Source organism: Bubalus bubalis, chromosome 4, assembly GCF_019923935.1.
Source record: "Bubalus bubalis isolate 160015118507 breed Murrah chromosome 4, NDDB_SH_1, whole genome shotgun sequence".
In the NCBI taxonomy this organism is placed as follows: domain Eukaryota; kingdom Metazoa; phylum Chordata; class Mammalia; order Artiodactyla; family Bovidae; genus Bubalus; species Bubalus bubalis.
The window spans coordinates 8201806-8224371 of NC_059160.1; the positions used below are offsets into that span (position 1 = coordinate 8201806).

Genomic DNA, 22566 nt, shown 5'->3' on the forward strand with positions numbered 1-22566 from the left:
GCCAAAGTACTGGAGTTTCAGCTTTAGCGTCATTCCTTCCAAAGAAATCCCTGGGCTGATCTCCTTCAGAATGGACTGGTTGGATCTCCTTGCAGTCCAAGGGACTCTCAAGAGTCTTCTCCAACACCACAGTTCAAAAGCATCAATTCTTCAGCACTCAGCGTTCTTCACAGTCCAACTTTCACATCCATACATGACCACAGGAAAAACCATAGCCTTGACTAGACGAACCTTTGTTGGCAAAGTAATGTCTCTGCTTTTGAATATGCTATCTAGGTTGGTCATAACTTTCCTTCCAAGGAGTAAGCGTCTTTTAATTTCATGGCTGCAGTCACCATCTGTAGTGATTTTGGAGCCCAGAAAAATAAAGTCTGGCACTGTTTCCACTGCCTGGCATGTATTTCTTTGACTTTAACTCGTTTGGGATTTACTCAGCTTCTTGAATGTGTAGGCTTACGTCTCTTGCCAAATTTGGGAAGTTTTCAGCCATTTATTTAAGTACCTTTCCTATCCATCTTTTTCCTCCCCTTCCAAAGCTTGGATGACATGATGTTAGACGTTTTTGTGGGTTGGAGGTGAGCTTGTAATGGTGGAAGTCCTGACTCCTCACCAGTGCTCCCCTGACAGTCCCCTCAGAGGGGACGGGGTCTCCTTACTGCTAGCGGGGACGTGGCTCCCCACATGGTCTGCACTTACTTCTTGGGTTGGGGCAGCTTCCTCCTCGGCCTCCTTCGACGCCCCGTGGCAGGAGGACTGGGACGCTTCATCACAGCCGTGGAGGGCTGGAAGTCTAGACTCCCCCTTGGCCTTTCCTGGCAGGGGTGGGGCTTTCACAGTGGTGTCTGGCCGGAGTAGATTGATTATTGTCTAAGCGCTCTCTTGCTGGGATGCCCTTTTCCTGGTCCTGTGCCTAGCGAGGGTAGGTTTTGTTGGGGCTTTTTTGTCCACTTCCATCAGCATCTCCAGGTTGCTGGCTTCTTCAGCTCCAAGTCTGGGATGTATGAGGCAAAAAGGAAACTCGAGGGACCCACCACTGTGTCCTTCTTCGGATTCCAAAGTCCCTGGCCAGTCTGTCACCTTCTCTCCACCTTTGAGAACCTATATTATAAGGTCTGGGGTGTTCATTTGTAGTCAGTGGGAGGAGTACAGGAAAGTATGTCTTCTCGGCTCCCCTGATGCAGCCCTGTGACGGCTCATTAGAGTTCTTCAAGGGCTGGGCCCTCCCCGGCCCCCCAAGCCTTGTGGTCGCCACATGAATGCCCCCGACCCGCCACGTCAGACCACTTGTAGTCCCGTGAAGCTGCTGTGCTCTCGGGTGACCGGCCCACTCCCTTCCTTGTCTGCCTGTGGTATTTCTATTCCCTTCATTTGGGTTTTCTCTGTAAATCTACCCGGACAGTTGAAACACTTCTTTCCTCAGGCAGAATTTTGCCTCTTCTGTCTCATGTAGTCATTTCAGTTACCTCTGCACCTATACTTCTCTCTTATGGTGTCATTATTTGTCTTTTTCTGACCAGACCGTGAGCTGCCTTAGAGGGCTGGGGCTCCATCCTGTGCATCCTTGTCCTCAGTAACTAGCGCAGTAGCTGCTTAAGAATGCTTTATTAGATAGATGGATGGATCTGGCTCTCGTTTCCCACCTGAGTTGTTAAATACGTTTGTTCCCCATTCCCTCACCCCTCTGCCACACACACCAGCCCCCACTGATGCCCTGTGCGCAGGGCTGCTGCTTCTGCCGTGGACAGAGAGCCCCCAGGCTTGCCTGGCCCATCACACTCTATTGACCTCGCTGAGGTGTCCTGTGATCGCAGCCTTTGATTCCTCTGCACACAGCATCGGTGGTGAGCTTTAGTTCTAGCATGGTATCTTCTTGAGAATGGGAACGATCATTTTTGTGTTTATTATGTCAGCACCTAATAAAGTGCCATTCAGACCCAGGCACCTAATAAATATTCCTAAATGACAGTGGTGAGAAAATGAGTCTTGGTCGTTCGTTGCTGTCGTTCTTGCTGAAAAGCATTCCCCGAAGTGCCCTGTGGCTTGCAGGAGGCGTTGCGTTGTCTGCGTCTGGGGCTGGTGGTGGGAGAGCGCTGCGCCCCCCTGCTGGGGAGGTCCTGAAGGCTGCTTGCACTCACGCTTCTGTGCACTCGGTCCATGTCCTGAGAACTGCACCCAGCACAGCACTCAGCTGCCCCTGGGAAGCAAAAATCTCCTTTCCTTTGAGAAAGGAAATTGAAGCAGTTTCTTCTCTTTTTAGGTCACAAATGACCTCAGTTAAGGCAGCAGATCTGTTCAGGGAGAAGGAAGATGGGCGCTGAAGAGAAGGAACACAGTATATGGCTGGTGCTTAGAGCCAGCCGGGGCCGAAACTGGGATCAGGAGCACCGCACCGCTTAGCCACTTGGCGTGTTTGATTTCCTCGCTGCTGTTTCCTTTCAGTGCGTGTTTGCACTCCTCCCTGTGTCCACACAAAGCCGTGCAAGCATCTCAGGAAACCAGTTTCGAGAAGATGGAAATGAAGAGTCCCGTTTCACTGCCCAGTGACACCACACATGTGTGTTCTTGTGGACAGCCGTGCGCAGTTCTTGGGCTTGCATTGGTTTGGGGAGGGGTACGTCTCTTTCAGAGACGGCCTTCTTGGAGTCTCTGGGAAAATAAAAGTTCCAAGTGAGCAGTGCCTGGGCTCCTCGGGCAAAGCCATTAAGGCAGTCTTGCGCAGGAAGACGCGAGTCTAAGGTGAACACCACCCTCGGACTCAGACACACACTTAAGATTAACTTTTGAGTCTTTGGGGATTTTCCACAACTCGTAGAGGCCTGAACTTTGTAATGTATTTTCTGTGTTGCTCTGCTTCCTTGTAGTCTCGTTCCTTAGTGGACAAGCGTGTGGTGATCATGGCTTGACACTGCCACCTGCTTCCGTATCAAGAAAGGCCAGGGCTTTGCGTTATCACCCCTACCCCTCACTAGGCAACCCTCCATAGCCACGGCTTCTAGCAAAGCTGACCGGACATGTTCAGGGGTGGCCTCTCCACCACATACCCCAGTCTTCCAAGAGCACTGGCTACCCAGCTCCAGGCGTCCCCAAACGGGCCTCAGAAGCGCCTTCTAGGAGTCCCGACAAGAGGGGCCATCGCCCCCTCCTTTGCCTTCCTGGAAGTGGCTCTCGAATTCGCTGAACTTGCTCTCAGAGAGCAGAATTAGACATGGGGAGCGCAGAGTGGTCTCTTCAGGGGCTGACAGTCCTCGCCTGTCACTGGGTTGGGGTCCAGTACCTGGTGAACGGCCTCACGGGTCACCGCAGTGTTGGTTTCCTCACGTGTAGAACTGGAAGAGTGGCACCTGCCTTGTGGTGGTTAAGATTCAGTGAGATTATAATGTCATAAAATGAAGCCATCTTTGGGGATCAGTGATCATTGTGTTGAATTTTTTGCGGGGGTCTTCACTTCTGGTTCTTTTGCTCAAGCTCTGAGCAACTGCCGAGCTCCTCTGGTCTTCTCGTTCCCCTCCTGGCTCATCTCCTGGGATTGGTGCTGGAGGCTGCGCCTTCAGCCTCATGTGGGCTCATCTTTCTGACTGTGGCTCTGGGACCTGCAGTCACTGCACCCCTCCTCTGAGCCTCCCTCCCAGCGTTTGTGCTCAGCACGGTGGTCAAGCCGGCCTCGCCACACCGCCTGCCCTCTGCCCTGCTTCTCAGCCTTCCTGCCTCCACATCCAGTGGAGTCATCCTTCTCCACCTTCTGAAGAAGTTAAGAAGCCCCCCAGAGGAGAGAGAGAACGCCGACTGAGGGTGAGAGAGGATGGGGTTGAGAACCTTACTCTGCCACTCACTGCCTTTCCTCCCGTTTCTGAGCCTGCCCACGGCTGTAAGACAACACTGCACACCACGTGGAGTCACTAGGAACATTCGACTGGACAGCACTTCAAAGTGTCCAGAATGGTGCTCGCCACAGCACCTCGCCAGCACGAAGATGGAGCCATGCAGGAAGTCAGCTGCACCTGACGCGCATCCCCACTCCTGACCACACGTGCTGGTGGGCCGGAGGGTGACACAGGCCTTTGCCGTCGGGAACGTCTGTGCAGCGTGAGCTGGCGCCCAGAGACTGGGTGTGTGCCTGCCCCCGTGGACTGCAGAGTAGGCTCTTGCGCGACCGGCACCAAGACTGCTGCAGAAACGCACTAGCCCCTGTGGGGATCTAACGCAGGGCTCAGCCAGATCACCATGCAGGGTGCCAGCAGCACCCTACCCATGGCGGTGAGGGCGCCCCCGGCCCCAGAGCGCCGTCACTCTCAGAAGTGGGCGGAGTCCACTCTGCAGAAGAAGACGAGACCCAGAGAGCAGGCGATCCCCCCCGTCAAACCAGCAGCGACAGGAACACAGACGTTCTGTCGGGGACCCCTGAGGTTTCAAACCCAGATGAGAGCTTAATCCTGGCTGCTCAAGGGAAAGTTCAGAGCTCACAGAGTCCTCCGGTTTTCTGTCACCAGGGTACAACTGTATGTCCATTCCACGTGGAATAGCCAGTAGATCACCAAATGAGCCACACGCTGGGTGCCTTTGGCGGCTCTGGGGTTACCTTCAGGGAGGAAAGCAGGACACGGGCCCCTGCCGTGCCCGAGGGAGCTGGCTGGCAGTAAATTAGAAAGATACTGGTGCAATCCTCCGGAGTGTCAGACGGCGATGAGCTGTGGAGGAGAAGAAGGCAGAAGGACAGCTGGGGGCGGGGCGGCAGACGCTGAGTTTCCCTCTGCTTCTCGGTCCTTACTGTCCTCCGCAAGGGCTGTGTGTGTGCCCTGCTGTCCGTCACCCCGCGCCCAGCAGGGCTCTTGGAGGCTGATGCTGGACTTGCACCAGCTGTACTCAGCAGAAGCAGATGCAGGCTGGCCTGCTGGCCCGCAGAGATGCCCAGACCTTCAGACCGGAGCTGGGCGGGCTCTGGGAGCTTGGTGAGGGAGCCTGTGTGCTGGTTTTCCTTAGACATCATTTGCTAAGTCTAGAGCTCCCCCTGCTGTTTAGGAGGTGGGGTGCTCTCAGGTGACCTTTCAAAAATGATGCTTTTAAAAAAATTACCGCGGGGACGTTTGGCACTTCCTTCTGGTTCGGCTGCTATTGAGGCCCAGCCCGGGGTGGGGTGGGGCGGCGGGGGGCAGGGGCCCCAGCAGGATGGGGTCAAGTCTGTGCTCTGGCTACTTTTAGCGTCTCCTCACCCTGCTCTCCCACCACAGCCGGCAGCCCCTTCCACACCGTCTCACAGCTGCTCTGAAACCGTAGGGCGGCAGAACTGAAACTGACCCCCGTCTGGTGAATTTCTTGAAGTGAGCCAGGCCATCCGTTCCCTGTTCAAGCTCAGGGTATCCCCACTCATCATTTGCTGAACTGGCTTCACAGTGCTGCTTTGTAGAGGGTCTGATTCTGGTCTCCCTGCCCCCAGCATGCTTTGCCGAGTGGCGAGCTGTGGCCCGTGGGGTGGTTGCCCCAGAATAGTGCCAGGTCCCTGACGGGGCTCCAGGGGGGCCTTCTGGTCAGCCGCTGGTTGTGTGTACCGCAGTCAGCCATACGAGCCCCCTGAAGGTTTTAGTCCTTCAGGATGAAATGCAAGTTAATTTTAGCAGCACTCTTACCACCAGCTGAACCGAAGAAGGAAACGGCACCAAGAGGACATGCGTCCTTTTGGTTGAGCTGCCTCAGTCACACCATTTGGTCATGTGGTTCCTGATGAGGTTAAAGGAGGACAGTGGGGGCGCCTGGCTTGCAGGGGTACTCTGTGTCCCCATCTTCCAGGGTCGGTGGCTCCGTAAGGGTTGTGTTAGGGTTACGTTCCATGGGTGCACCTTAGCAGTAACCATTCCCCATGAGAATGAAATCGCCAGGATTGTAGTGATGGGGCAGCTGAGCCGTAAAGATGCGTGCTTCCTCAGGCGCCCCCTTGTCCTTCCCATCAGCCGATGTGAATAGCGCTGCTGAAGTGAACTTGAATTAAAGATGCCTTCTCCACTGTAAACTGCAGCAGTAGACGCGACGCTTCACTCTGATGTAATTATTGTACGGTTCTTCTCCCAACAGCTTTGAAAAGTCCAGCTGCATTTCACGAGCAGAGAAGGAGCTTGGAGCGGGCCAGGGTAAGGCATCCTTCTTCCCAGGCCCCACAGCCCCGCCAGAACCCACTGTGCTGCTGCCATCCCCCCGGTCTGGCGTGGTCCCTGGTCAGCCCCAGCCTCACGGTTCTAAACAGAAAGCTCTGCCTTTCCGCTTCATCCCGCCCCAGTGCCTGCCAGCATGAAGGTTCGGACTGTGATCAGAATGACCGTCCTCCTCTGGTACATCTAAGGGTGTGTCATGGGCGCCAGCCTCCTCTGGGTTTGGAGACCACTGGTATTTTCCAAACTTGAATTCTACTTGGCCTCTGGCAGCTGTTAGGACATGAACACCGGCCACGGGAAAGCTTGCTGAGTGGTGGGCCTGGAGACCTCCCTGTTGCCTGAGCAGCCAGGGTCCACTGGAGGCCGTGGAAGCAGAAGCTGGGCCCTGGGCGCCGGCTCACGCTGCCGCACCTGCTTGCTGCTCTGTCCCCCTCGGTTTCAGTTCCCCCAGGGGCCTAGAGGGGTAGTCTGCTGCCTGGCGTGGGTGGAGATGGGGAAGTGGCCAGAGCGTGCTTCCCCGTCTCGGCCCGGCACTTTTTCTTTTATGTAAAAGACAAGGGAGGAGAACCTCCCCTGATGGAGGCTCACAGGCTGCCCGGGACCCACAGCTCTGTCAGAGACTGAATCATTTACCTCCAGGGCTCACCTTACGGTCTTCTGTTTTTATCTTATTTTTAACCAATTTCTAAGGAAAATGATGATGAATTCTTAGAGTGAGCAGGAAGAATGAGGGCCTGGGTGCTGGGAACGAAAGGAGTGACTGGGTGCACTGTTAGCTGGCCGGAGGAAGAGGGAATTCAAGGAATGGCCTTGCCCGCACCTTCCACCCAGTCTTAAGACTTGGTGCCACTTCTTGGCCTGCTTCTCCAAGGCAAGGAGTAAATGTGACCTGATTAGAAAAGGTGCTAGTTGACAGGTGCAATTCTGTCCTTTTCGTGTTTAGGTTCACTGCAGCTCTTATGCAGAGAAGGCGATGGCACCCCACTCCAGTACTCTTGCCTGGAAAATCCCATGGACAGAGGAGCTTGATGGGCTACAGTCCATGGGGTCACTAAGAGTCGGACACGACTGAGCGACTTCACTTTCACTTTTCACTTTCATGCATTGGAGAAGGAAATGGCAACCCACTCCAGTGTTCTTGCCTGGAGAATCCCAGGGATGGCGGAGCCTGGTGGGCTGCCGTCTGTGGGGTCGCACAGAGTCGGACACGACTGAAGCGACTTAGCGGCGGCAGCAGCTCTTATGAATTAGGCGTCTATCTTCACCTTAACAGATGCAGCTAAGAGAGGTTAGCTAACTTGTCCAGCTAGTCGGTGGCAGCCAGGGTGAAACCTTGGTCTGTGGACTCCAGCTGTTTCTTCCTCAGTACCTGGGCCTCCTCCCGCTGCTGTCCGTGAAGACCGGCTCCGGCCAGAGTCTGCTGTGCTTTCTTCTCCAGCAGCCAGGGCAGCACTTCTGCCCACCACAGATGGGTGACAGGCCCTGAGCCCACGGCCGCCATAAGCCGTCTCCTGGGAGCTCGGCACCACAGGGCTAGGGCCATAGCCAGGCCAGGGAGCAAGTCTTGACCTTGCTGCAGGCGTGACGTCTGCTCTGCCACTTTATTCTCCATCCTGTTCTACTCTACCTGCCTCTGCTCTGTCTCGTCCTGCCCTGTCCTCTCCTAACATGTGCTGGGTAGGAGAGGTGATGGTCTTGGCTGATGGTTTGGAAAATTCTGGTGCAAAGCTTAAGAACACAGGCTCTAGAGTGAGACGGATCCAGGGTCACATACACATTATACCAGGAGCGCTGGGTAGTGGGCTGGCTCCAGGACTGTCGGGGAAATGGTTTAATTTGCCTGGAGTCTCATAAGTGCAGAAATGAGGACATTAGACTTTAAGGAACTAGAACTATGACACCACGTATCAAAATTAGTTCAGAGTGAACAGAAAATGCTGTGGTGTCGGGCAGTGCCAAAGATTTTGAAATAAGATGCAAAGTTATATTCAGTATGATTAGAGCTCTGCAAAATTAAACCTATCTTCTGCATGGAAGAATGACTAGAAACAAATATCCCTAAGTACTAACAGTGGATAATTACATGTTTTTTTTATTGTTGTCTAATTTTTAAGTTTTCTTTAATGAACTCATATTACTTTTGTGATAATAAAAGTGAAAGATTAGAACATATGTTAGTAGTTCAGCCTCAGAGAGACAGACGGTCCTCACAGGTGGGCGAAGCCCTCAGCAGGTGCACTGAGAGTGGGTGCACCCTCCCCAGGCCTCGGGGCCCAGCAGTGTCCAGGCTGGGCTCCTGGGGCGGCCGAGGTCACCCACTGAAGCCACGGCTGCCTTTTGGTCTTGTCCAGGCCTTAAGCTTGTGACCTGCGTCTGAGAGCTGCTTGGTGTGTTTTTTCTGCAGACAGAGGACTACCTGAAACGGAAGATCCGTTCCCGGCCGGAGAGATCGGAGCTGGTCAGAATGCACATTTTGGAAGGTGTGTTAGGCTGGGAAGTGCCTCTTCATGCAGGCCCTCTTGCCCACTGTTTCCACCCTGCGCCACCCACGCTGCTTCTTCACTCTTTCTCGTTGCCCCCATTCCTCACAAAAACGGGGTGTGCAGTCCTCTCCCCCAGATCTGTCTCTAGCGTGATTTACTTCCACTCATTCGTGCATTTACTCGGTATTTACTCCAGCAGCTGTGCAGTACAAGCGAGGTCATCCCAGACAAACTCTGCTTGCCCCCGCCCACACACGTCTTTCCTCGTTCTAGGGAAGGAAAGGTTTGGGCTTGAGTCTATCCATTTTTTGTTTGGTTTAGAACCCACTTTGGAGTTGGAAGAAGACTTTCCTAGTCTGAACCCTGCACGTGGCAGGAAGCCACTGAGGGGGAAGACACCGAGGCCCAGAGCAGGGAGGCAGATTGTCCCCTGCAGCAAGCCCCGTCGTCTGGGCCTGCTGTGCCTAGTGACCACGGCTGGGTGTGACCACACACTGTCCTCAGTGGGGCCCCCTCCCTCTGTCCTCGTGAAACTTCACACCGGGTCCCCCACTCTGCCTGGTTCTGCTGTTCTCTGCTCCTTCCCTGGCAGGAAGGGGAGGTGCCCTGGGGTTTCAGGGCAGAGCCCGCTCACCCCTGTATCCTCCTCCACCCTCTCCCACATGCAGAGACCTCGGCTGAGCCCTCCCTCCAGGCCAAGCAGCTGAAGCTGAAGAGAGCCAGGCTGGCAGATGACCTCAATGAGAAGATCGCGCAGAGGCCTGGCCCCATGGAGCTGGTGGAGAAGAATATCCTGCCCGTGGAGTCCAGCCTGAAGGAGGCCATCATTGGTGAGGAGCCAGGCCTCCCTGCATGGACCCGCGAGCCGGCGCAGGGGGAGGGCCGCCGGGCTGCTTGCTCCCTAACTTCCTGCTTAGCGTGGGGCGGGGGAGCCGAGGCGTGGAGAACCAGAACCTGACAAACGGGTCATGCGAGCCTGGGTCAGTGCCCATGGCCCCATGGATCGGCGCCGTGCCGGAACAGCTAAGCCAGTAACCGAGGCCTCCGTCCGCTCCCCATCTCTGAACCCAGGGGTCGCCCCTCTTTCTCAGAGAAGGTGGGTAGGTGTGAGGGTTGGTGTGCACGAGCACGTGGAGATGCCGAGAACTAGAAACCGTGCCTGCTGCTGCTTTTCACTCGTGAAGCCCCTTCTGGGAGCCTGACCCTTTGCCCAGATAGTTCGCTTACAAAGGCCGACAGACCTGGGCGGCGGGCTAGGTGCGTGGACACGGCCCTGCGAGGTGGACCACGCCCCTGGTCCTTACAGAGCTCAAGCCCAAGTGCAGACCCAAGCAGGGAAGTAGGCCCCAGTGGACCGAGGGCCACTCGGCCCGGCCCCGATGGTGGGGGTTGGCGTCAGAGGAGGTGAGGCCAAGGTGGGGGTGCAGGCCAAGCAGGAATTGAAGTGTCTGCGGGGGAGGAGGAACACCTGCACGTTGACCTCGAAGGGGGGTGTCAGGAAGGGGCAGGGGGCGCTGCAGAGCCCTGTGGCCACGGTCAGGCGTGCGCCCCTGATCCCCTCACTGCCGCGGTGAGGGGACAGACGTGCTTCTGTAGCTGCTATGGGCCTGAGATCTGGCCTGGGAGGCAGCTGGAGTGCTCCCACCATAAGTGTGAGCTGGGTCTCTGGGCAGGGTTGGCTCAAGGCAGGCCGGGTGGGGCCCGGGTCAGCAGAGGCAGGTCTGGGCCTCACCTGCACCAGTGCAGAGGTGGGCTGAGCTGGGGGTCTCAGTACCCTCTTCCCTGCATTCCCCACCTCGCCCAGGTGTTCATCTCGCCTGTGTCAGTGTTCAGTCGCTCAGTCGTGTCCGACTCTGCGACCCCATGGACAGCAGCACGCCAGGCCTCCCTCACTAACTCCCGGAGTCCACCCAAACGCAGGTCTGTTGAGTCAGTGGCGCCATCCAGCCTCTCATGTCAGTGTGCTCCCCCCAGATCTCCAGCACATTCTGCCGCAGCCCCTAGTTACGGCCAGTGTTTGGGCCGAGGTCAGTCTGGACTCTCCCGCCATCCCAGATCTGATAAATGTTTGCCAGGAGTTGGCCGGGCTCCAGGCCTGCGTGAGCCTGGCCATCACAGACACAGAACACACGGCTGCTGCCCTGCACGGGCTCGGCCTGCCGGGAGAAGGCTGTGGTGTGCACCAGTGACGTCTGCCTCTTGCTCCCGGGCACAGGTGGTGCTGCCTGCTGAGAAAGGCCCGGGCCCTGTGACTTGGGATCCGAGTCACCTGCCTTCCGGGAGCTCACAGGCTCCGCCTGGCGCAGTCCTAGCTGCCTGGGGAGGCTCGGGAAAGGGCTGTGCCGTTGGCAGTGATGTTCATGATAGAGCAGCTGGCCCTGCTGTTGTGGACAGTGCAGGACGGTGGGCACGTGGCCAGGCAGCCGGGGCTCGTCCAAGCCGGACGGGGAGGGCGGCGGGGCGGGGAGGTTGCACGGCTGATGCGCATGATTGGGGTCAGCCTGGAGGTTGAGTCCATGCACCGAGTAGAGCAGGTACTGAGGGCCATTCCAGGCGGAGGGGCAGTGTGAGCAGTGGCCTGGAGGCCTGGGAAGCTGGTGTGTTTGGCAGCGAGATCGTCACTGGTGGCTGGAGAGAAAGGGCCGTTCTCCAGCAGTGGTCATGAGGTGGAGGGGTGGGCAGGGGGCAGATGTCATCCGTTGTTCAAGAGGAGTGGGTAGGGTGGTCAGGAAGGATATTTAGGCTGAGATGCGGGCAGGTTTAGGGCTGAGAGGATGCGTCACGGGCAGGTTGTGGAGGTGGGAGGATGGGAGGAGGAGGCAGAGGTTGGGGAGCCTGCTGAGGGTGGGGGCCCGGGAGGGGCCTTGCAGATGGTCCCTGTCACCGCAGATTCCCCCACACACTCAGGCGCTTAACACTCACACACCTACTTCCAGTTGACCTGGAAGAGTTGTGTAAAAGCCCCAGAAGTCTTCCCCGAGCCTGGCCCCCTCAGCATCCAGGCTTCCGTCTAGCAAAGCATTGGCTGTGCCCCACAGCCTGGACTGTGAACTCCCTCAGGGCAGGACCCTGCAGTGACCCCTGGACTGAATTGGGGTGGACCCGAGGCTCCTCTGTCCACTCCCTGGTCCTGGTGGTCGCCTCTCTGGGAGTGGGAGGCCAGGGGAGGAACCTGGGCCTCGAGCGGCTGGCAGGAGGCACACGGTGGTCAGGAGGCTGTGCCCCCTCGGAGCTCCAGTCAAGGGCAGGTGAGGGGGGCCAGGAGGGCCACCCTGGCAGGTTGCGGCGGGGGGGGGGGGGGGTGTAAGCTCAGGGGCCTCCTGTCCAGGTTCCCGTGTCCTCGGGTCACGGCCCTGGAGGGGGAGCGCTCCAGGTTGTTCCTCTTCCTCGTCTGTGGTGTGGCCCCCACTCACCCCTGCGCCTGGTTCCTCTGTGTGGATGGTGGCTCGTGCCACGCTTCTCTTCTGACCGTGCTGGCCGCGGGGTTGTGACAGGAGTCCTGAAACACCGTGCTTGTCCGTCCCCTTTTTCCCCTCCCTCTGCGCCTGGGATTCCCACGCCAGGCCCCCCAACCCGGGCGCACAGGCCTCCAGGCCCTGTGCCCTCACAGGGGGGAGGGCGGGTGGTGGCCTCGCTGCCCCGGGCCCTGGGGCTTTGAGAGCCACTGGCCCTGCTTCACCTGGGCGAGCAGGCGGCCCTCCTCCCCTCCTCTGCCCTGCCCTGCCCTCTACCTGCACAACTGCCAGAGGCTGAAGAGTGGTCTGTTCCTGGTCTTCAGGGAGTCAGGCAGCCCAGGGGAGGAGCTGCACCCCCATAGCTGTTCGCGACTCCTTCAGCCCTCCTCGCAGGGTCCCCGGGGTGGAAATATAGTGCCTGCAACAGCCAAGAAACAGGAGGTGGAGGCGGCGACAGGCTTGGGAGGGAGGGCAGACATTCACCGTGAAGACCAAACACGGGTGCGTCTTGTCTTAGAGGGCAGAGGACGGGCGAAGATGGGAGGGCTGAGAGGAGCAGCCTCCAGGGTGGCGGTGCGAGGGGGCCTAGCGGGCAAGCAGTCAGGCCTCTCCTGCCGAGGCAGCACCGTGAGGGCCGGTAGGACTGGCTCTCCTGGCCTTCACTTTGGGGCTGTGAGGACGAGCTTTCCTCCAGTTCGTTTGGGTACAAGAGGCAGGGCAGCTGCCAGTTGCCTCCTCCTGCTGCCCGCAGGGCGAGAGGACAGCCTCTGGCTGGGGAACAGGGCCCTCAGCCGAGGAGTCTCACCCGGGCCTTGGCTTTCAGTGGGCCAGGTGAACTACCCGAAGGTAGCAGACAGCTCGTCCTTCGACGAGGACAGCAGCGATGCCTTATCCCCCGAGCAGCCCGCCAGCCACGAGTCCCAGGGCTCGGTGCCGTCGCCCCTGGAAGCCCGAGTCAGCGAGCCGCCGCCCAGTGCCACCTCTGTGTCCCCCGCTCAGGTGAGCTTCCTCCTCCACTCCCCCGGGGCCCAGACCTGCTGGAGCAGCCCCTGCGAGGTCTCTCCCTGGGGCCAGGTGGGGCAGGGAAGCCGGGAGGTGCTGGCCTGCTAGCTCGGGTGGAGGGTGTTGGCAGTGGGCCTTTGGAGTTACATTTGGAGGCCTCCCTGCCGCCCTGTGTCCCCTCGTGCAGAACAGCTGCCTTTCCTGAGTGTGTGCAGGTCCGTGACACATTCTCCACCTTCTGCTCCCCCTTTTCTAGTCCCCCCTCCCGCTGCCACCCTGGAGGCTGCTCTTCTCAGCCTTCCTTCCTCTGCCCTCAACATCGACCATCAGAGGGGGTACGACCGTCAGAGGGGGTGACAGTCGCCCACCTCCGGGCGGACCAGGAAGGGTTGCAGCACCAGCTGGAGCCTGGAGGTGGTGCAGGTTCTGGGGTGTCCTCACGTCCCCATCTCTCTCCCAGGTTGTGTCTCAGCTCCCCGTGGGCCCAGAGTCCGGAGAAACACTGTTCCTGGCAGAGCAGCCTCCTCTGCCTCCCAGCCTCACCAACGGAACCACGGTCCCCGCCGCCAAGCCCCTCCCCACCCTCATCAAGGTACAGACAGACCCCCAGCCCACTGCCCCCCGCCCCTGATGCCTCGCTGACTCCAGTGTGGGGACAGTGTCGGAGTGGGGGTGCTCACCCTCTCCTCCTGGTCAGGGACCAGCAAAGGTCACTACGGGGCTACAGGCGGCCTGCTCACTCCCTCCGTGGACAGGGGCCGCAGTCACGGCCCCAGTGTACTGAGCGCAGGGCAGGCTGTCACTCCTGCCCGCCCCATGCACGGCCTCGTGAGACCTTAAGGGGATCGAGTAGCGAGATGGTGGCCCATGGTCACTGGCCAGCTGTGCTGGGAGTTCGTCTTCATTTTCTTTCTCCGAGTCCTGATGTGAAATACCTGAGGGGCCCCAGTTAGCCTCAGCCCATGAGACACCCACGGGCACCTTTGCACGGGGACTCGGTGCTGGATCCTGAGGTTGAGTTCAGCAGCACCATGAGCCAGCGTCTGGGCCTCCCCGCCCAGCCGAGTCTCCTGCCTCAGCCTCTGGGGCCTTGGCCCTGCCTGCCCCCTCCAGCCTGTGCTTCGCTCCTGCTGGGCAGGGGCCCTTCCTTCCAGCCCCACTTGCTTCTGCGCTTGACTGATTTCTGAAGTCCCTCCGCGTAGGCCCTGGCCTGGAGTCTCAGGCCACCCACGTTCCTCTCCCGCTGCTCACAGCCTTGGCCGAGCCCTCTCTGTGTCTCCAGGTGCTCCTAGTCCCTTTGGGCTGGCGCCCCACCCTGGTCCTGCTCCTCCCGGCCTGCGGAGCTCGCGTGCCCCATGGCTCCTGGCCGCTCCCTAGGCAGCCAGCCACACCTTCCTTGTCTCTGTGGTCCGTTCCCGACTGGCCCAGACATCTGAGGTTTTCCCCCAGATTTCCTCCCCCAGACATGCCCCTTGTCACAGGTCTCATGCCTGCCTCTGCCCACCTCTCCTCTGTGAGAACCGTGTGTGTGTCTTTATCTAACTTCCTCTTTTCTGGAAGCGCCTCGGCCTCTGGCTCCACAGCCCCGCTGTGAACCCTCCTGCAGAGGAGCCCCAGCTGCCTTTGACCGCTTGGGTCGCTCTCTTCTCTGGGTGGCTTCCCTGGGCTCCCTGTCTGCCTCCCTTTCAGTGAGGTGCTCCTGGGCCATTCTCGGCCTCTTTCTCACACCCTTGGCCTTGCTGGGCCCTCTCCTCGGGCCCCTGTCCGTCCTCTGGGGTGCGCTCTGGCCCCAGCGGCCCCTCGCTTTCTCCCCCTCTCTCCACACCCAGGCCACCCAACCCTCTTCCCCACCACCATGGAGGGGCTGCCGTCAGAGCTCAGAACCCTGAACCGTGTAGCTGCTCGGCTGCCGCAGCTCTGCTGCCCCTTCTTCCCCTAGTTGGTCACCTCTTTCCTCATCCTGTCAGTCCCTACGGCCCCCTAACCAGACTCCCACTGACCCCGCACGGAGTCTCTGCTCTTCCCCTCTGCTGGTCTCTGTGCAGATGCTGCGAGGCCCTCTTGGTCCTGCCCGGCCCGTTCCCTGCTCACATGCCCCACTCAGCTCCACCCGCCCTCACCCCAGAGGACCCTCAAGGCCCAGCAGGAGGCCGCCCTGTGTGCCGGCTGTGGGTGCACGAACAGGAGCTTTTGGAGTCTTGGGCTTGGATCTCGGCTCCTTTGTGGGCAAGATCACAGCCACTGTGTGACCTCAAGCCACTGACTGCGCTGAGCCGCTTCTTCATCTTCCAGTAGACACGCCGGCTCCTGGCAAGGCAGGGTTCTCGCCAGTCTCTTTCACCCCGTGTCCTGTTCCTGCTGGAAGCTCTGTGAAGAGCAGGGCACGTCACAGCACCGCGCCCCCATCAGCCCTCGCCCCCTCCTGGGCACCAAGGAGGCCTCTTCTTTGGGAAGGGTGTTATCTGGCAGGGCAGGGTGGACGCACAGCCCTCACAGGAGACGCCCAGGCCCCTGACGGTGCCCTCTGTCTCACGCCCCCAGCAAAGCCAACCCAAGTCTGCCAGTGAGAAGTCACAGCGCAGCAAGAAGGCCAAGGAGCTGAAGCCAAAGGTGAAGAAGCTCAAGTACCACCAGTATATCCCCCCGGACCAAAAGCAGGACAAGGGGGCTCCTCCCATGGACTCCTCCTACGCCAAGATCCTGCAGCAGCAGCAGCTCTTCCTGCAGCTGCAGATCCTCAACCAGCAGCAGCAGCAGCAGCAGCAGCAGCACTACAACTACCAGACCATCCTGCCCGCACCGCCCAAGTAGGTGCCGCCCTGCCGCCCACAGGCCCCGCCCGCCCACAGGCCCCGCCCAAGTAGGTGTCGCCCCACCCACTCATAGGCCCCGCCCACCCAAGTAGGTGCCGCCCTGCCCACTCACAGGCCATGCCCATGGGCCTCCCCCACCGCCCATAGGCTCTGCCCAAGTAGGTGCCACCCTGCTGCTCACAGGCCCCGCCCGCCCACGGGCTCTGCCTGCCCACAGGTCCTGCCCAAGTAGGTGCCATCCCGCCCACTCAAGGCCCCACCCAAATAGGTGCCACCCTGCCCACCCACAGGCCTGGTGATCGGTGATTCGGTGATGTGTGGGTGACCCTGGACTGTCAGGGACCCTTGGGTCCCTGTCCCATCGGAGTGGTCTGGGAGCAGGGCCCTTCCCTGTGCCCCTCTCCAGCTGGCCCAGCAGAGGCCGAGGGTGACACCTGGCATGGGCTCATTCCTGTGCTTTCTTCCTCTCAGGCCGGCAGGGGAGGCTCTGGGCAGCGCTGGGGGCGCCCCGACGCGCAGCCTTTCCACTACCAGCAGCAGCTCCGGCTCGGGCACCCCTGGACCCAGTGGGCTGGTCCGACAGAACAGCACCTCGCTGACAGGCAAGCCGGGGGCCCTGCCCGCCAACCTGGATGACATGAAGGTAGGTGGTTACGCCCTGGTGGCCTTGGCTGCTGCCAGCCTGGCCTCTCGTGGGGCCGTCAGGTGCTTGGCATTAGGCAGGGAAGGTGGCCGGCTGGGGACTATAGCCACGGAAGGCAGAGCGGGGCTCTGGACTCTGGTCTCCTGCAGCGGAGGCACCTGGAGCCTGCCTGGAGGCTCGCCTGGCTCTGCTCATCATGGTTGTTGTCATTAAAGACGCCAGCTGGTGTTCATCCCGGGCGTGGGCTCACCGAGCACTTGTGTGCCTCTGATTTCCCAGCCTCCCATGCAGTGTAAGGAACGGGGATGTCACCCTGGCTTCAGGGTGAGCAGGCCAAGGCCTGGGGCAGGGGGTGGACAGGCTTGCCCGAGGTCACAGGCCCAGGTGGTGGTCGAGCCAGGGCTCAGGTCAGGGCTCCTCTGCAGCACTGCCCTTTCCTCATGGCTCCTGACATCTCGCTGAACCTGCTCTGTGAGCGCTGCGTCCACCTAGGAGAGAGCGGCCGCACTTGGGGCACCGACCCCACTGTGTCCTGGGCCTTGGGAGTGGGAGATGCCCAGGCCTGGCCCGCGCTCTCTGCCCTGGTCAGAAGGGGGATGGATCACATTCTCCCTCGAGAGTTTGTGCCCTGGACTAGCCTGCTCCCTCCTAGTCATGACCCGGGTCCCAGCAAGACACAGCCCTTGGGCGAGGAGCTGAACACGGGCCTCGGTGTCCTCGAGACCCGGCCCTCACTTCTAGCTCTGCCCACCATGACATCACCAGTATGACCCCCAAGGGGTCATTTCACTGTCCTGAGCTCAATTTTCTCATCTGTAAGATGCAGTGAGTTCACTCAAGTGTTGGTTGAGCACAGGCTGGGGCTGGAGACAACTGAGGACATGTCCTGCCCAGCTGAGGGGCGAGGACAGGGAGGAGGGGCAGCAGAAGCAGGCCTCTTTCTCCAGGGTGTGGGAGGGCTGGGGCTTGGTGTGTCTGAAGTGGCCGGTGGGGCCCAGACAGACGAGGCCCAGTGCTTGGAATCTGGTCTTGCTCCCCGCCCCCTGGCAGCCCTGACTCCCGTGCCCTTGCAGGTGGCAGAGCTGAAGCAGGAGCTGAAGTTGCGGTCACTGCCCGTCTCAGGCACCAAGACAGACCTGATTGAACGCCTGCGTGCCTACCAGGAGCAGGTCACCCCTGCCAGCCCCGGAGCGCCCAAGGCCCCTGCCACCTCCCTCCTGCCCAAGGCGGGCGAGGTGGTGGTCGCCTTCCCCACCGCCCGGCTCAGCACGGGGCCCGCCCTGGTGGCAGCGGGCCTGGCCCCGGCTGAGGTGGTGGTGGCCACGGTGACCAGCAACGGTGTGGTGAAGTTCGGCAGCACAGGCTCCACGCCCCCTGTGTCTCCCACCCCCTCAGAGCGGTCGCTGCTCAGCACAGGCGATGAGAACTCCACGCCGGGGGACAGCTTTGGCGAGATGGTGACGTCCCCAGTGACCCAGCTCACGCTGCAGGCCTCACCGCTGCAGGTCCTTGTGAAGGAGGAGGGCCCCCGCCCCGGGGCCTGCTGCCGGAGCCCAGGGGTGCGGGCCGAGCTGGAGGGCCGGGATAAGGACCAGATGCTGCAGGAAAAGGACAAGCAGATAGAGGAGCTGACGCGCATGCTCCGGCAGAAGCAGCAGCTGGTGGAGTGGCTCAGGCTGCAGCTGGAGCAGGAGAAGCGGGCCCAGCAGCCGACCCCGGCCCCCGCCCCGCTCACCCTGGGCCCCGCGGTGAAGCAGGAGAGCAACCTGGCTAGCTGCCAGCTCAGCCGGCGGCCCCCGGGCCCTGAGCTCCCCTTCAGCCCCAGCCTCGCGGCCCCTGCCGCCCCCCACGCAGACGCCCGCACCCTGGTGTCCCCAGCTGTGGTGGTGAAGCAGGAGGCTGTGGGGTCCGAGCCTGAGCCGGCCCCGGCCCTGGTCACTCTGGGCCCCGCAGTGAAGCAGGAGAACAGCTTCACCAGCTGCCAGCTGAGCCGGCAGCCCCCAGGCCCCGAGCTCCCCTTCAGCCCCAGCCTCGCGGCCCCCGCCGCCCCCCACGCAGACGCGTGTGCCCTTGCGCCCCCGGTCGTGGTGGTGAAGCAGGAAGCTGTGCCGCCAGAGCCTGAACCAGCCCCGGCCTCGCAGCTGCTGCTGGGCCCACAGGGCCCCAGCCTCGTCAAGGGGGTCACACCGCCCCCGCTCCTCACTGACTCCGCAGGGACCCATCTTGTCCTCACCGTGACCAAGAAGAACACAGACAGCCCTGGCCTGGCCAGCGGGAGCCCCCAGCAGGTACCTGGGGCAGGGGGTGCAGAATCCGCAGGAGGGCGAGAGGGCGTTCAGTGACAGTGGCCGGTTCACAGGTGCCCCCAGGGGGGCAGATTGTGCTCATGTCCTTGGATCGTCCCTTTCAGCCCTCCTAAACGAGGGCTGCCCACCCGAGGTCACCCACGCGGGGCTGAGACTGCATGGGAGTTGGGGAGGTTGGGGCCCCTGTGTGAGACCCCCAGCCTTGCAGGTGGAGCTGTGAGGGCCTGCTCCCGGCTGCGGCCCTTAGTGTCAGAGCTTGTTTGTGGCCCCACCAGGCGGGCCACTCCTGCCCCTGCTGCAGGGTGGCGTGTGCCCAGGAGGGGGGACGGGGCCTGATGGGAGCCCGGCCCCTCTTCCCCTCAGAGAGGCCAGCTGTCTCCCAGCAAGGTGACGCTGGCAGCTGGCTCCCTGCTGCCGCCGCCCTCACAGCCCAGACCGTCCACTCAGCCTGGTCCAAAGGTAAGCCTGCTTTAGGCTTTGTGTAGCCTTGCCCTGCAGGGCTTGGGGGGTGGGGCCGGTGACAGGTCCTGGGGACTCGGGAAGGGACCTGGGCCCTGAGCAGAAGCTCTGGGGAGGGGAAGGGCGGTCAGCTTGGCGCCCCTGCCTGTGCCCTGGGACCCCAGAGAGCCACTCGTCCTCGCAGGGGTGTCCACGAAACTCCCCGAGAGCACATGCATCCGCACCGCCCGCTGGCCTAGGCGGAGGTGGACGCTCCCCGCCTTGCCTGCCTGGCATGGGCCCCGGGCTGCCGCCCTCAGCCGGCCATGGTTCTCTGTCCTCCTTCAGCCCCTGTCCCAGCCTGAGTCTCCAGCTCCCGGCCCCCCAGGCCACATGGACCTGGAGCCCCCACCCCAGCCCCTGTTTGGGACCCCTGCTTCTCAGCCGAAGAAGGAGCCACCTGGCTACGAGGAAGCTGTGAGCCAGCAGCCCAGGCGGCAGGTAAAGAGGGTGGCCGGGGGCCCGCGGAGTGGGTGGTCACAGTCCCCCGGGTCTTGTGGGAGTGGGGTTGGCTGGAGCCAGCCTTCTGGGTCCAAGAGGCCTTGGAGATGGGGTGTCGGGGCAGGAGAGAGGGTGGGCTGCAGGAGCCTGGGCGCAGCCCACCGGGGCCTAACTGCTGGCTCAGAGCCGGGAGGGTCTGTGCTCTGAGTCCGGCTGGGGCTCCCTGTTGTAGGTCTTCATCTTTTTCTGGTCTTTGGCCCACAGGAAAATGGTTCCTCGAGCCAGCAGATGGATGACCTGTTTGACATTCTGATTCAGAGTGGAGGTAAAGTTGAGGCCCCACGCTGCCTGTCCCTGCCCTCCTGCCTGCCCCGTGTCTCTAGCCTGGGCTTGGGTGATTGGGTTTGGTTTGGTTCTTGACACAGTGCCTGGGGGGCTTGGTGAGTACTTAGGAGGCAGCAGCGTGTGAGACGCGTCCCAGAAGCTGGCAGGGCCCCCTGTGGGGGTGCATCTTCAGCACACGTTTGTTGTATCCTGAGCCCTGGGCGCTGTGCCCGCAGCCCAGGGTGAGGCAGTGAGAGAGAGATGCCCACCTCAGCAGGGCTTGCAGCCTATTGTGGGGAGGTGATGGAGAAATAAGACAAACTGTCCTTCGTCGGAGCGTCAAAAAAAGCAGGGGAGGCAAGGGTCCCAGGTGCGAGGTGTGGTCGGGGTCAGGGTTGCTGGGCAGGTGCTGTTCAGCGCTGCAGGGCAGACTGGAGCGGGTGTGGGTGGTCCAGACGCCTGGGGGCGCCAGGCTGAGACACGGGGACCCTAGGTGACGCTGGGAGCCATAGCACAGCTTCGCGTGAAGGGTGGCTCCTCTGGAAGGGCAGACTGGGAGGCTGATGATCCAGGAGAGCAGGGTGTGAGGGGGGCCACAAGAGAGCTGAGTCCAGGAGTGTCCGCAGAGCGCCAGTTCAGTTTCCTGTGGCTTAGTTAGGTGTGTGGCCAGGGGACACGGCAGCCAGGGGCCTGGTGTTAGCAGCAGCGTGAGTGCCCCGGGGCGTGGGCGCCTCAGTCCCTAGACTGAATGGAGGGGCCACAAGGCCAGGCCAGGGGAGTCTGGGCTGAAGGCAGGAGTCAGGGGGTTGCTGGTGTCCTGACGGCACTCAGAGCGGTGAGGCTGGGTGTGCAGAGAGGAGGAAGTGGCGGTGGGGAGGGGTGGTGGTTCAAGCTGCTGAGGCTGATCAGGGGGCAGAAGGGGAGCTGCACCCTCAAGAGGATCAAGGCCCAGGGCCGCTGAGTGCTGCTCAGGAAAGCTGGGGACCGAGACCTGGCCCCGGGCCGTGGTGGTGGCCGCCAGTGACCTCAGCCCGGATAGTGGGTCGGCGGCCAGAGCCTGCCTGAAGCTGGTTGGAGAGGCTGGGCTGTGGGAGACAGCAGGTCTAGACCGCTCTCTGCAGGAGGTCCCCTGCAAAGGGGTGGGTGTGGAAAGGAGGCATGTTTGCCTGCTGGTGGGACGAGCTGGTGGTCTGGAGGCGAAGGAGACCCCAGGGGCGTGTCTGCGTGGGCAGAGAAATAGGCAGCTTCTCTCCTGAGGGATTTAATTGTGTCAGTAGGAAGAGCAACGGCTCATCAGCTTGGACAGTTTAATGTGGTGGATTTTACCTCAATTACAAAAAAATCGAGGTCACTGGTTTTGATCTCGGGGAGACTCCCTGGATTGCAGGATCTGCAGTAGGGGCCTGGGGTGCATTTCTAATAAAGGCGGGTGGCGCTGAGGTTCCGGGAGGGCAGGGCTGCCAGAAGAGGGGCTGTGGGAAGCCGAGAAGAAGAGACGGCAGAGGAGGAAGCTGGGGCTGTTTGCCCCCAGAGGGCCACAGGGCCGTGGAGGAGGGCGTCAGCAGCAGGGGCGCGCAGGCGAGCTGAGGGAGAAGGAGGCGGGGAGCGGGGCTGGGCGTCTGGCGCTCAGTTGGGACAGGACCTAGAGGGCCAAGGAGCAAGCCTGGTTTCTGCATTAATTTTTTTTTTATTGGGATAAGACATATGGAACCTGGTTTTCCATCATAATCATCTTTGAAAGGTGCAAACTCAGCAGCATGAAGTTCATTTTCATCATTGTGCAGCAGTCGCTGCTCCGTTTCTAGGGCTCTTGCGTCGTCCCGTGCTGACAGTCACCTTCACACACTAACTCCGTTTCCCCCCGGTTTTCTGCTTCCTGTCTCTGTGAATGCCTGTTCTAAATCTGTGTGAGTGCAGTCATCGCTATTTCTCCTTTTGTTTCTGGCTGGCTTCACTTAGCATAATATCCTCAAGGTTTTCTTCCGTGTCGCAGCTTTTACCAGAATTTCTTTTGTGCTGAATAGTGTTCCATGGTGTCAGTACCAATGTGTTTATCCCTTCATCCACTTTTGGCTGTTTCTGCCTTTTGGCTGTTGTGAACAACGCTGTCAAGAGCGCTGGTATCTGAGTCCGCGTTTCCGTTCTTTGGGGCGCGCACCTAGAGGTGGGGCTGCCGGATCAGTCATTCTGTGCTTTTCACGTTTTGAGGGACTGCAGGACTGCTTTCCACACAGCTGCACTATTTTCATTCACACCAGCCACTCACAAGGGTTCCCGTTGGTCCACATCCTTGCCAACACTTACTTTCAAATTTTTGTCTTTCCCTGATGATTACTAGTGTTGAGCATCTTGGCTTCCCTGGTGGCTCAGCGGTTAAAGCGCCTGCCTGGAATGCGGGAGACCGGGGTTCGATCCCTGGGAAAATTCCCTGGAGAAGGAATTGGCAGCCCACTCCAGTATT

General features: G+C 60.4%; 1 protein-coding gene across 8 annotated transcripts in view; it reads left to right on the top strand.

Annotated features, from left to right (window-relative positions):
• Positions 1-22566, top strand: part of MRTFA (myocardin related transcription factor A) — a 207750-nt gene that overhangs the window by 183242 nt on the left and 1942 nt on the right. For all 8 annotated transcript variants that reach the window (XM_044940823.2, XM_044940825.2, XM_044940827.2 and 5 more), the window contains 11 exons: positions 6064-6119; positions 8545-8620; positions 9292-9453; positions 12902-13077; positions 13541-13672; positions 15622-15887; positions 16365-16536; positions 17610-18824; positions 19206-19301; positions 19629-19781; positions 20046-20106. In XM_044940823.2, coding sequence (XP_044796758.1) covers positions 6064-6119; positions 8545-8620; positions 9292-9453; positions 12902-13077; positions 13541-13672; positions 15622-15887; positions 16365-16536; positions 17610-18824; positions 19206-19301; positions 19629-19781; positions 20046-20106 — 2565 coding nt within the window. The remainder of the gene's footprint in view (positions 1-6063; positions 6120-8544; positions 8621-9291; positions 9454-12901; positions 13078-13540; positions 13673-15621; positions 15888-16364; positions 16537-17609; positions 18825-19205; positions 19302-19628; positions 19782-20045; positions 20107-22566) is intronic.